A 13,091-nucleotide genomic window follows, 5' to 3' on the forward strand; every position below is an offset into this window, starting at 1 on the left:
CTTTATAAAGAGGGATATTGAATGCTGTGCAGGTATAGCAGATAGCTTTATATGCAGTACAGCAAACTGCATTTCGTTCTGTGTTAAGTAGGCTAGGTGAAATCCTCTAATTACATGAATGCTGTTAAGATTTAACAGTAAATTAAATCACTTGTTCATACTTTTGCCATTACAACCCACCCTCCACCCGAACATACAATATTACCTAGATTCATTACAAAATGATCAAAATCTTATCTTTCGTTTTGCTTCTGAGAATGTTCTGTAATTGAAAGAGTTGGATTGTACACATAATTCCAGTACTTTCCCCACAGGGCTGTTAATGAAATCACATCTGCCTGTAAAGGCAGCAAAGAACCACCATGGCTTTAGAGTGCTGTGAGAGTCAGGGCCTCACCCCTCTTACAACTGTGCTTTTGTATTTTAGTAGAATGATGCATAATATTGTCCCATAGTGGGAGGGGTTAGAGTGGGTGGGAGGGGTTAGAGTCTGACATCCTCTTGGATGGGAGCTGGAAATTTTTGACTAGGGGGAGAGCTGTGTAGATGCTAACTCTGATGGAGTCCTGGACTAAATTTGGTATTGGTACAGTATCAGGCTGCCAGTATTGTTGTGGGGTTTTTTTTTTTTTTTGGTATATTTTCCCGAGGACTTGTTGGAATAGGTAAGTGTTGAAGATTGTGTTAGCATTTTTTTGTGTGTGAGAGTTTGGTTAAATGTGTGCAGGTGTGGGGTGATTGGGAAGATAGGGCTCTGTTAGTTGATGTGGAATTTGTGTGGGTATTTGAGTAAACGGGACCATATTTTATGGTTATTGATGTTTCATATGCTGTATTATACCTTGTAATGTTTTATATACTGTATCTTCTGCTTATCAGTGGTTTCTGCATGAACCAGCTGAAAAGCAGGTGGAGGGGGGGGAAGAGTTTCTGGATGTGGCAGGGCTCAGGTGGTGATGCAGGAAAGGAACATTCTTCCTGCATTCCCTTGGATTTTTCACTGTGTGCTGAGAAAAGGGAGCCCCTTCAGCAGCACATGGCAAGGAAATGCAGACACAGAGATGTGTGTGTGGCATTGGCTCCACCCACTTTCAGTTTGGTATCGCCTTGTGTTGGCACATGACTTCCATAATGTTGCTGACAAGGGAATACAGTTCATCACTTGAGCTGGAAACTATTCCCTACCGGTAGGTGACCTAAAAACAAGTCTCACTGTGTCGAATGGACCTTACACCCAAGCATATGTGTGAAGGTTGCAGTCAATAAATCTTATTCCCATCCTTCATCTCCCAGGCTTATTCCTTTACCTTTGCTATGGGTTTTATTGACTTTGCCTATTTCCCCACCCTTTTGTTGTGTCCTCCGTTTCCCACTTTCTTCCTGCCTTCACCCCATCAGCATTTTCCATATTGACTTCCATTTGCTGTAAGGAAACAGGCATGTTAGTTCTGGGGGAACTAAATTAATAAGTGGACTTGTGAAATGCAAGCAGCCCTTTTTCTGGAACATCCCATGTGAAACATTCCAGTTTACACAGTCGGCCTTTCTGCCTAAACTGAGTGCCCTGTTTGCAATGTGTGGTTTGCACTCTGGTTTTTCCCTTCTGCTGTCTCCATACCCTGAGCACTTGGTATCTCACCATTGCCTGTGAAACATCCTTATGGTTCAGAGCCATAATGAGCTAAAATAAATACTTTTAATTTATTTTATATGGCCACAACATTAATTAAATGCAACTACAGTCATACCTTGGTGGTCGAAAACCTCAGTACTCTGACGTTTTGGCTCCCAAATGCCGCAAACCCAGTAGTGAGTTTGCGAATGTTTTTTGGAAGCCGAACGTCTGATGTGACTTCTGCGGCTTCCGAATAAGTGCAGGAAGCTCCTGCAGCCAGTCTGAAGCTGCGCCTTGGTTTTCAAACTGTTACGGGAGTCAAATGGATTCACGGAATGGATTGAGTTCGACAACGAGGTTACGACTGTACGGTATTTCACAAACACACTACTAGGTGTGAACAGAACAGAGTTGCATGCCCTCTGAAGCAGGGCTGGCAAACCTGCAGGCCATATATACCCCTGCCCCAGACATTTTCAGTAGCTCACAGAGAGCTCTTGGCATTTGCCCTCCCCCTTTAATTTTTTTATTTTAAAATCACAAGTCAGGGCTGTTTGTGCCTAGGAGACCTTCCCTGCTGAGTAACTCAAGTGGTAGTGTTGTATTCACTATCGCTTCTTGGTTCTGTAATACCAAAATTTGTTTTGAAGGGCAGGATGCAGTCCTCTTGACCTAGCACAGCCATGGTTCAGCCCCTCCGCCTGAAATATGCAGGGGGAAATAGGACTGGGCTTAACTATTTTTATAAGGTAGTAGTGAAGATTGATGAGATAATGTGGATTAAGCACTTTAACAATTAAGGCACTGTGCAAATGTTGTTGTTATTGAGAGACCTGGAGAACACCTGAATCATAGCTACAGTTCTGTTTCAACTACAGTAGAACTAATCTCCTCCTCAGACAAAAACACCAAAGCAAAACTCTCACAGAAGGGGGTGGGGAGGTGCTAAGGCCGCTTAAAGCCATTCTTTGGATTGCTAGGGAACTAGAAAGCGCCTGTAATCTTCCCATCACTTTCTTAATGAGCAAGGAGCATCACAGTTGTTAATGAGATGGAGAAAAGCTACAGAAATGATATTCGCTGGAGACAGAACCCTAGTGTTAATTTGTGCAAGCATGTGATTTATTCTGCTGCTTCCAATGAGACCGGTGGAGCTGAAAACCGCTTTAAAGTGGCTTTATGAAAAAGATAGTTATTGGATATGTGCAATAATTAAGACTATTAATAGTACGACTGTTTCAAAAGGGAGCTTTTGGCTGAGCTTGATATGTCTCTGCCATGACTGAGCGCTTGTGAATTTAATATAATTTGTTTAGCAATTTCTTCACTTAGTGTGATCATCTCTATAAGCTACCTTACAAGGAGAACTGAAAATTAGAATGGCATCTGTGTTTATGTATTGGGTTTAGAAATGTAGGAAGTGAATGTGTGTTCCAAAGAAACAGGTCACTCAATAAGACGCAGTGACCGGTGGGGGTTTAAATTCTTTTTAAAAAAATATTTCATTTTTAAATTTTTCTTAACTCTTAACTTTTCTTGAGAGTCCCATGGACTGCAAGAAGATCAAACCTATCCATTCTTAAGGAAATGAGCCCTGAATGCTCACTGGAAGGACAGATCATGAAGCTGAGGCTCCAATACTTTGGCCACCTCATGAGAAGAGAAGACTCCCTGGAAAAGACCCTGGTGTTGGGAAAGATTGAGGGCACAAGGAGAAGGGGATGACAGAGGGCAAGATGGTTGGACAGTGTTCTCGAAGCTACTAACATGAGTTTGCCCAAACTGCAGGAGGTAGTGGAAGACAGGAGTGCCTGGCATCTCTGGTCCATGGGGTCACGAAGAGTCGGACACCATTAAATGACTAAACAACAACAATGCTTCAGCAGCTTCGAGAACACTGTCCAACCATCTCATCCTCTGTCGTCCCCTTCTCCTTGTGCCCTCAATCTTTCCCAACATCAGGGTCTTTTCCAGGGAGTCTTTTCTCATGAGGTGGCCAAAGTATTGGAGCCTCAGCTTCAGGATCTGTTCTTCCAGTGAGCACTCAGGGCTGATTTCCTTAAGATAGGTTTGATCTTCTTGCAGTCCATGGGACTCTCAAGAGTCTCCTCCAGCACAATAATTTGCTTTGCTGAAGCATAGCGTTAGAGTAATACAGTTTGGATAGTATGTGGCGATGAGGTGGTGAGATGTGGGAGACAGTGAAAAATGGATGTATTTTGTAGCACGCTTGCCCTGTCCCCTTACTTGTTTGTGTGGGGTGTTTTGTTCTGGCACCCCCAACTGTTAAGAGTGCTGTAAGGGAGTTGCTGCAAGGTTCCTGTGAGGGTTCAAGGAAAACAAATGTCCACACTGTGCTCCAGTTCCTGGCAGGGTTCTGGGGACACAAGTTGTTTGTGCAAAGAGCTCCCTTTGTGTGCAGAGCACCGCTTCTTCCTCTTTTGTATTGCTGGAGTCCCTTCTTGTGAGCCCTGTGTCGCCAGAGACAAGAGAAATAAAAGCCCCCCGCTGCATGACTTGTCATCTTGAGTTATGACCTCCCTGTATGTGGTTTATATATTTGTGGTGGTAAGCTGCATTTGGGCGTTGAGACTACACCATAGCCTATGTGAGAGAGGTGCTCACTGAGGTGGCGCGGCGGCTATTTTTTCATTTGTTTCCCTCCCACTGCTGTAAATGGGAGGAAATTTCTTGCATGTGGTCTGGGGCTGTTGTAAAGCTACGTTGTCACTGAGGATGTGGTAGTGGTCTGTGGGGAAGTGCTTCGTCCCTCTGCCATTTCTGTGCCAGTGGAACAGCTGCAATTCCATGGTGCTGTGCTGCCATATCTGTATGGCACCAGTATCTCTCCTTCCACAGAGTTCCACATAGCCCCTCATCCAGCATAACTCAAGCATAAGAGTGTTCTCCTATGTGTAGTGTCTTTCCTAATGTTGTATTAGTCTAAAACTGTGAATCATAATGCATCATAGTTGTTGTTTTTTTAAATAAAAGAGTTAAATATTGCTTGTTGGACTAGAAAAGGTCAACATTTGGGGGACTTAGATTATGGTTTTATAACAATTTTAAAAACATTGGTCTGTTTAAAAAACAAGGCGTATCTTTCATTTTGAATAACACTTTAATTCTTAATTAAATTCGCGAGCACGAAGTCTTCCTAACTGCAGATATGTGCCCTTGGCACTTCCTCTTTCTCTGTATTCTATGTAGTGGAAAATTGAAGTAGATGACTAGTACAATTGTGCTCTGGCTCCAATAATTTAATGTTGAACTTCACTTCAGAACTGATGATAAATTACACGAGAGCTAAATTTCTGTCACAGATCTTTATCTGAGGACTTGGGTTTCTACTAAAGAGTTGAAAGCAACGTAGGAAGCAGCTTTATACCCTATAGGTCCACCCAGTTCAGTGTTTTGCTACTCTGACTAGCATCAGAGGTCCATAGTTGTCCTTCTAAGGCCTACCTGGAAAGGCCATGGATTGAACGGGGGACATTTAGTATGCAAAGCAATTGTTCTAAATATGTGTTCTACCACCTTGCTATGGGGGGACGGATGACACACAATTTGGAAGGGGAGAAGGAGATGCTTTTCTTCTGAACCTGCTTTCCCCAGTTTATTTTTTCCCCACCTTGGGTTTCCAGGTATGTGGTTTTCCTGTATGATAGAGAAACAGGTTAAGAATTAAGCACCCTACAGTACCTTCCGCATCTCCATCAAATCACTGCCTCTTCCTTCTTGCTTTTCAGCTGTTCATCCTCACATATTAAAATTTAGTTAAAATCAGCATCCAGCATTTTTAATTGGACATTTAAGATGCACAAATGTAGTCTGTAATTATGGTTTCTTGATGCAGGCATCATGCTGCACCACCATTGTTTTCAAACCATGGTTTCCAATTCTGCATTCCTGGTTGATTGCAAATCATGGCTTGGCAATCCGTACATCACAACAAGCATTGTTTTTAATATGTTTACAAATTCAGTTTCCCATTTTCTATTGCTTTCTCATACCTACATCTTTGCACTGTTCTTCTGGGGACTGCAAGATGCAATAAAGGCTCACCCATTCATTCTGTCTTTGATTTTGGAGCAAGCTGAAATGAATCAATTTAATGTTGATATGGGGAGATTTTTAATCCATCAAAGAAAGTGGGTGTGTCTGGATATATAGTTTGCAACTATCTCTGTGTCTAACCTAGAAAAGTTGATGCTGTTTTAATAAAGCTTTATTTAGTCTGAGGAACTAATTTTCAATATTGGCTTCTAACACTTAATAACTTGTGTAGCACTTAGTTTTAAAATTATAAATTTCCTCCTTCCATAATTTTACATGTAGAATCATGGCTAGAATGCAAAGAGGAACACACATTTTTGGGTGTTGATATTTCTGTTTGGAAGGATCCCTTCACAAAATGCTGCTCTGGAAGGTCCACCAGCCTTTGAGATGGAGGTGGCCTTTCAGAGAGTGGAAGGAGAAGTTAGGCCCATGTGTTCCACCTTAAAAGCAAGGCTGGAGCTTGATTCTTTGATCACATTTTGCAATCACTAAGAAACATTAGAACTGAAAACGTTCCTCCTAACAGCAAGGGTATCCAAATCCTCAATTTTAGCAATAACATCTCATTTCCTCCCTTCTCCTCCCTACCCTTTTTTTTTTTTTTGCCTAGTACCAGTTTAGAGCTTTAGCTGTTTCCTTGACAGGAAAGGGCAGCGATTCTGTTTTTCCATTAGGAGAGGTGACTATTGTGTTCAACTCATCCACATTTAGAGTTCTAAAAGCAGCTTATTTATTAGTGATATAAGTTTGCCCTTGTCAAATGTTTGGTTTGATGAGGAAAAGAGTCAGGGTTGGCTGCTGGGCCTGCACAAGGTGTAGGTTGTAGATCTGTTAACTGATTGGAAGAATGTTAAGTTGATCTGTCTTTTAACCAGTTGATTTAACTTTTTTTGTTTAGATACAAGCTACTGTAATCTCAATATTGTTGCCTTTGTTGCATTTCCAAAGGAAGTGTAAAATAACTTGTTTATAAATCTTCACATTATAACGTTGCTATTTACAGTTCAGTACACAAGGGCCTTGGTAGAATAAGAGAAGATTTGTGATATTTTCTTTCTCAATCCTTATTTCAGCAATACCTCAAAACCAAAAATAAACAAGTGTGCCCTTCCACTCTTACCCTCTTGCAATTAATCAACTGATTCAAGCCAACTGCAGTTTACAGTCCTGGTGGCTCAAGCAGCTTCCACTAGAGTGAATTATATATCAATGCAGTTTATTGTTTTTTCTCCATAGGGTCGAAATAAGAAGAAACCTGCTCCGGTGAAGTATGAAACTGGAGATCTAGTATGGGCAAAGTTCAACAGACGTCCATGGTGGCCCTGTAAAATTTCCCATGATCCAGTGCTTGACACGCATTCAAAAATGAAAGGTAATAATTATTTGCATTACATGATCAGAGTTTTAGTGATTTGTATTATCCATACACAGCTCACTTTGCAGATTAGCCTCCATAAGTGTGTATTGACCAGGGTGGCTGTCAAATAAGCTGCCTGGGTGAAGATGATGATGTTGAGGGGGATGGGCTGTGTATCTTTAATGTTTGTATAGCTTGTCAGGCAAGCTGCACCTGCTGCAGCTTCCTCTGTCAAAAGTTCTGGAGTCCTGTACACACTCTCTCTCTTTCTATATATGTATATTTGGCTTGGTCACCCTGCCATGAAAAAGTGAAAGGGTAGTAATAGGCATCACTGTTTTAGATTGCAAGCCCTTCATTTCTTATTTTAATTGCATACATAACCATGTGCATTGATGGCATTACATGAATGCTAATGATGATAATAAGGCCCAGCCCTAATCTGGGATAATTAGAATGTTTCATGGCAATCAGTGGAACTTGTTTGCTTAGTGGTTTGTTTAGGATTACAGGTAGGTAGTGGAAGCCTATGGCTCTCCACTTAGAAGCAAGCCCATTGAGTTAAGTTGGACTTACTGCTAGGTAAAGGTATATAGAATTGCACTTGGTCTCATCCTGTGCCCACTTTCCTCGGAGTAAGTCCAGTTAAACTCAAAGTGCTTATTTTTAAGTAGACGTGCATAATACTGTTCAAGTATTCAATACTGGGAGATTGTAAAGAAGGGAGTTCTGAATGTTCTGGAGTTTAGGCGGTGCAAGAGGAAGGCTTTGGTGGAAAGAGAATATAGTTCAGTGGGTGGGTTTGCTGAAGGAGTATGTCATGAAGTGAATTATTCAGTGGTGAGAGAAAAATGTGAAAATGTTAGAAATCAACCAAGAAGACAGGAGTAGGGAGGGTGGACCAAGTGCAAGGAGTGAGCAAGTGGAGGTGTTAGGAATTGCTGGGATCAAGGGCGGAAATTTATGTTCATTTCTTCACAACAGGTAAATTATTGCCTCTTATTGAAATTTAAAACGTGTGTGCCACCATTGCAAAGTCTCTGGTATTTTAAATTAAATCCACTGTCCTTCTGAACCCCATATCCCCCCCCCCAAAACACTGTGTTTGCATCCCTGAGAACTTCACCCAGGAACCAATTTGAAGAGTAAAACTGTTCTTCTAAAATTGAAAATTTGAAGTAGAATAGGCAGCGGTTGAGAGAATGGTCCCCAAAGACACATTGACCTCCTCTCCCAGACTCTTGTCCTCATAGTGTCCAGATAGCGCCCCAACAGTATCTGAAATATGTGTGCTGAAGTAGGGAAGAAAAAGAAATTAAAATTCGTGCTGTTTACTCATTCATAAGATGTTTCTCTTTGGGGAAACAGTTGCTTATCTATCCAATGATGACAGCTTTTCAACTCCTTTTAACCCCTGACTCATTCAAAAAGTAAAACACAGGGAGCAGTGAATGCAGAGGGCCAACAACCTCTAGCAAAATTTGGAACTTTGGAGTTTCCTCCAGGATTTCAAAGAAAAGACTGATTTAATATAATTCTCTCTGAAAAATGGGTTCTAAATTAAATCTCTATTAGTTTGCTTCAGTGAGCAAGTGGATAGGACCGAAAGCAAGAGCCACACCAAAAGAAATAGTAAAAAATAACCGACACATCATGAAAAATTGTGTATATTTATTTAAGACAGTGAAAGCATAATACAAAATGAACAGTAAATTATATATAAAAAATAATTACACTACAGATGAAATGATTATAATGGGAAAACTACATGCACTATATGGGAATATGAAACAACTTGCACTGACTGCTTATATAGTACAGTGGTGCCTCGCAAGACGAAATTAATCCGTTCCGTGAGGCTCTTCGTATAGCGGTTTTCTCGTCTTGCGAAGCAAGCCCATTGACAGCTTAGCGGATTAGCGCTATTAGCGGTTTAGCGGCTTTTAGCGATCAGCTGTTAAGCGGCTTATCAGCGGATCAGCTGATAAGCGGCTTAGCGGCTTAGGAAAAGGGGAAAAAAGGGGGGAAACCCGCAGGAACTCGCAAGACATTTCGTCTTGCGAAGCAAGCCCATAGGGAAATTCGTTTTGCGAAGCGCCTCCAAAACGGAAAACCCTTTCGTCTAGCGGGTTTTCCGTCTTGCGAGGCGTTCGTCTTGCGGAGCACCACTGTACATTAGTTATTATAGGTAAAATACCAGTTATCCTTCTAACACCCTCCCTTTAAGTCCAGCTAACTTAAAAGCAAATGCAGTAAGAATGTTTCACTATATTACAAAGGTCTTCTTAAGCAATATATGAAAATTACTCAAGATTTGAAAGAGAGTAAGTGAGATGTGGAGTAAGTGAGATGGGGACGCGGGTGGCGCTGTGGGTAAAACCTCAGCGCCTAGGACTTGCCGATCGCATGGTCGGCGGTTCGAATCCCCATGGCGGGGTGCGCTCCTGTCGTTCGGTCCCAGCGCCTGCCAACCTAGCAGTTCGAAAGCACCCCCGGGTGCAAGTAGATAAATAGGGACCGCTTACCAGCGGGAAGGTAAATGGCGTTCCGTGTGCTGCGCTGGCTCACCAGATGCAGCTTGTCACGCTGACCACGTGACCCGGAAGTGTCTTCAGACAGCGCTGGCCCCCGGCCTATAGAGTGAGATGAGCGCACAACCCTAGAGTCTGGCAAGACTGGCCCGTACGGGCAGGGGTACCTTTACCTTTACCTAAGTGAGATGTAGGGATATTCTAAAAGACTTGAGAACTTGGGAGGAATAATGAGTACATAAATGATTTTACCAAAAACTCCATATCTACCAGACTTGGTGTGGTGAGGTCTGTTGGTTCCAGATGGAAGATTCCTGAGCAAAAAATGGAAGTACAAATCTCGGCAAACATACAAGCTTGCCCCCAAGAAATGCAAAATTCACAGACCTGTTCTATATCTCCCAACACCACCAAGCCAGCGTGCATTTCAGGGAATGTGCTGTTGGGGGAGGGAGAAAAAACAATACAAACTAAAAGCTGTAAGGAAACACTGAGAGAAAAAGAGAAGAGCACCACCCCAGTCTTACTTCTCCGTTTTCCTAATTTTAATCACCTCCCATTTCAAATCCGTAGCCACACTCTGGTTTTCTCTGGTAACCCCCTTAAATAAGTTTACCCATTAAAAATCAGTCCATTAAATCATGACTTACACCAAAATTCTCAGACTTCTTCATTACTCTTCCTTAATTGCAACCCTGAATCTCTCAGCTTTCTTTATCAAAACTAGAAGTCATTTCTGCCAACCCAGGAAGAAGAACCTTGAAAGTACTTGGTTCTGCCCTGCTTTCTTAAGCTAATTGTCCAAAACAAAGACTTCAGTCTTTGAAAAGGAAATAAAATGTTGGTTGAAAAAAGAATTATCTTCTAATGTGACACACATATAGAATAAAGGCACATATGCAGACAATTACCAGATAACAGGGGGAAACTTCACTCTCATTAAAATGCCCACTTCTTATCCTACACTCCTCTCCCTCTTCCACCCCATGGTTTATAATTGGGGTATTTTCCATTGAACAGCTGCTTCCCAGTCTAATCATACAGAGACATAACTGTAAAACCTGAACAAAAAAAACCACATTTCACATCAAAAGATACCTAGAGTTATTAGTGTATTGAAGTAATAAGATATGTCTTTCTTAACTCAACAAAAGTGCTGTGTTCTTCAAGCTCAAGCTTGAATAGATTACAGGAATACATTTTGCCCTCCTCCTTGCTTTTAATTAGAATAGCCAGTAACCAGAATTCGGTCATCTAGGGGCACCTTTGGTGTTGCTGTCAGAGAGAGGTTAACCCATCTTCATAGGTTCCATTGCCGTATTTATCACAAAGCTTTTGTCGTAGGAAGAATGCTCCCTTTATTCAAGGATGCTTAGCCAGCATCTTTTCTGTTCCTGCAGCCATCGACCTAGGCATAGCGATCGTCATGGCTTCCTGAAACCAAAATTTGGTGCATACAATATGTGGATCTGCTCCTTCCGTACGGCACCCTGGAACCCAGAAAATAAGTCCAAAAGGGACTTGACTATCACCCTCTAATGGTGAACTCAGGTGGTGAGTGCCAATAGAAATAGAGCCAAATTAATGCATATGACAAACAAGAGGGCAGGAACCAGTGTGCTCTGGGGAATCCTGAGTGAAATACAAAACAAGGGTGCAACTCCCCCCCCCCATGTTGCATCATTTATTCCAGGTCCCATTTGTTAGATATCTTTTAGAAAATATTTTGGGGGCATCCCTACACCTTGACACAAAATGCTAATCTTGCCAATTTTGTCTTAATAGTGTCCAATCGCAGACCACATCGAGAATACTATGTGGAAGCCTTGGGAGACCCATCTGAAAGAGCTTGGGTTGTGGGGAAAGCTATTGTAGTCTTTGAAGGAAGACATCAGTTTGAAGAACTGCCTGTCCTTCGGAGAAGAGGGAAGCAAAAAGAGAAAGGTTACAAGCACAAGGTAAATCTCATGTTCTCATTTGGTTTGTTTTGAGTGTTCTCACCTGAGTGCAAAACCTAGGTGTGTGATCTAGTGGAAGTGAAGTACTTCTTAAAGACCATGGATCACAGTTGGAAAAATTTTAACTCATGCTCAACTCTCTCATTGAACTCCATCAGCTTACAAAGTTGCTCCATTCTTTGGGATTGCCTTTCTTAGACTTTGAAGCTGCTTTAAAAATGACTGATATGATTTGAGACTTGGAGGCTGCTGATAAAGGAATGTCTTTTGCGTTGACTTGTCCATATAGCTACCTGAGAATAGACTGGAAATATAATCGTGTAAATCGGGCCATTATGTTAGATACAGGTATATAAAGAGAACTTTTGACCACACGTTTCAATGTTATTAATAGAGAAAACATTGTATCTGAAGGGCAAATGTGGAGTAATATGGGCAGGAAGGAAAACCTGCTGTATTTCAAAATCTTAGTCTACAGCTTGAATTCCTTCTGGAGCCAGCTCTGTGTTAATATTTCCAAAACTGAGATTCTGGCATAAAACATCCAGGCAACCATTTTCTTGAGACTAGGATCAGAAGGATTCAGCTATATTCCAGTTTTGGAACTTGTTAAGCTCTCGGAGAGCCAGAATGGAACCAGACTGTTGGCGCTTAAAATAAAAAAAGGTGACAGAGCAGCTTTTAAATTGAATGTGTGGGGGAAGCTGAAAGCAGCTGCAGAGTCCTGTTCAGAACAAATCGTGGCCCTGAGAGGAAGGGGGGGGAATTATTATTATAATTTAAATTGGGGAGAGGGTAGAATGTGTCACTGAGAGTGCAGGGGCACATGATAGCAACTGAGAGGCAAGCAGGTGTCAGAGATCTATGGAGATGGAGTAAAAAGCCTTTTGAGTTGATATATTTCCCACTGTGCATATGCATTTGAATTGTTTTTAAAATGTGGAGTGTTTTATTCCTTGTTGTTTGCCACTTTAGACTCCTTTGGAAGGTGTGTGTGTGTGTGTGTGTGTGTGTGTGTGTGTGTGTGTGTGTGTGTAGCCTCTGTGTCAAGATGAGTGAGCTGGAGTGCTTGGCCTTAGATGAGAGCATTGATATAGTGGACATAATGGAAGCCTGCTATAATGGAGAGAACCAATAGAGCACAGTTACCTCTGGGTACAAACTCTATAAGAAGGACCAAGAAGGGCATATTGGAGGCAATGCCACTGTGTGTGAAAGAAAACATAGAGTCCGACAAGTTAGAAATCCCCAAAGGAGCAGACTCTTCCTGGACTTAAGTGGCATGCAAGACCTGGTGTGAGATGTAAATGTTATAGTACCTACCGGGAGCAGTGACCATAGTGTTATCTAATTACATACATTTGTAAATGGACAGTTGCCAAGAAAATCCAGCACAGTCACATTTGACTTCAAAAGATGAAACTTTCGTGAAATGAAGGGATTGGGGAAAAGGAAAAGGAAGTTGAAAGGCATAATCAAGAGAGCCAGATCTCTCCAGGTCAGGAAAGGTGCCACCAGGGCCAGGAGGATACCAGAGTGGTTAATGAGCAGAGGCAAAGAGCTATTAGAGC

At 41.8% G+C, this 13,091-nt stretch overlaps 1 protein-coding gene across 15 annotated transcripts in view; it reads left to right on the forward strand.

Annotated features, from left to right (window-relative positions):
- The window catches only part of NSD1 (nuclear receptor binding SET domain protein 1), a 63,371-nt gene that overhangs the window by 14,436 nt on the left and 35,844 nt on the right, over window positions 1-13,091 (forward strand). For all 15 annotated transcript variants that reach the window (XM_079965810.1, XM_079965815.1, XM_079965814.1 and 12 more), the window contains 2 exons: window positions 6,911-7,046; window positions 11,348-11,520. In XM_079965810.1, coding sequence (XP_079821936.1) covers window positions 6,911-7,046; window positions 11,348-11,520 — 309 coding nt within the window. The remainder of the gene's footprint in view (window positions 1-6,910; window positions 7,047-11,347; window positions 11,521-13,091) is intronic.

This window comes from Podarcis cretensis (genome assembly GCF_951804945.1).
Source record: "Podarcis cretensis genome assembly, chromosome: 2".
NCBI lineage: Eukaryota > Metazoa > Chordata > Lepidosauria > Squamata > Lacertidae > Podarcis > Podarcis cretensis.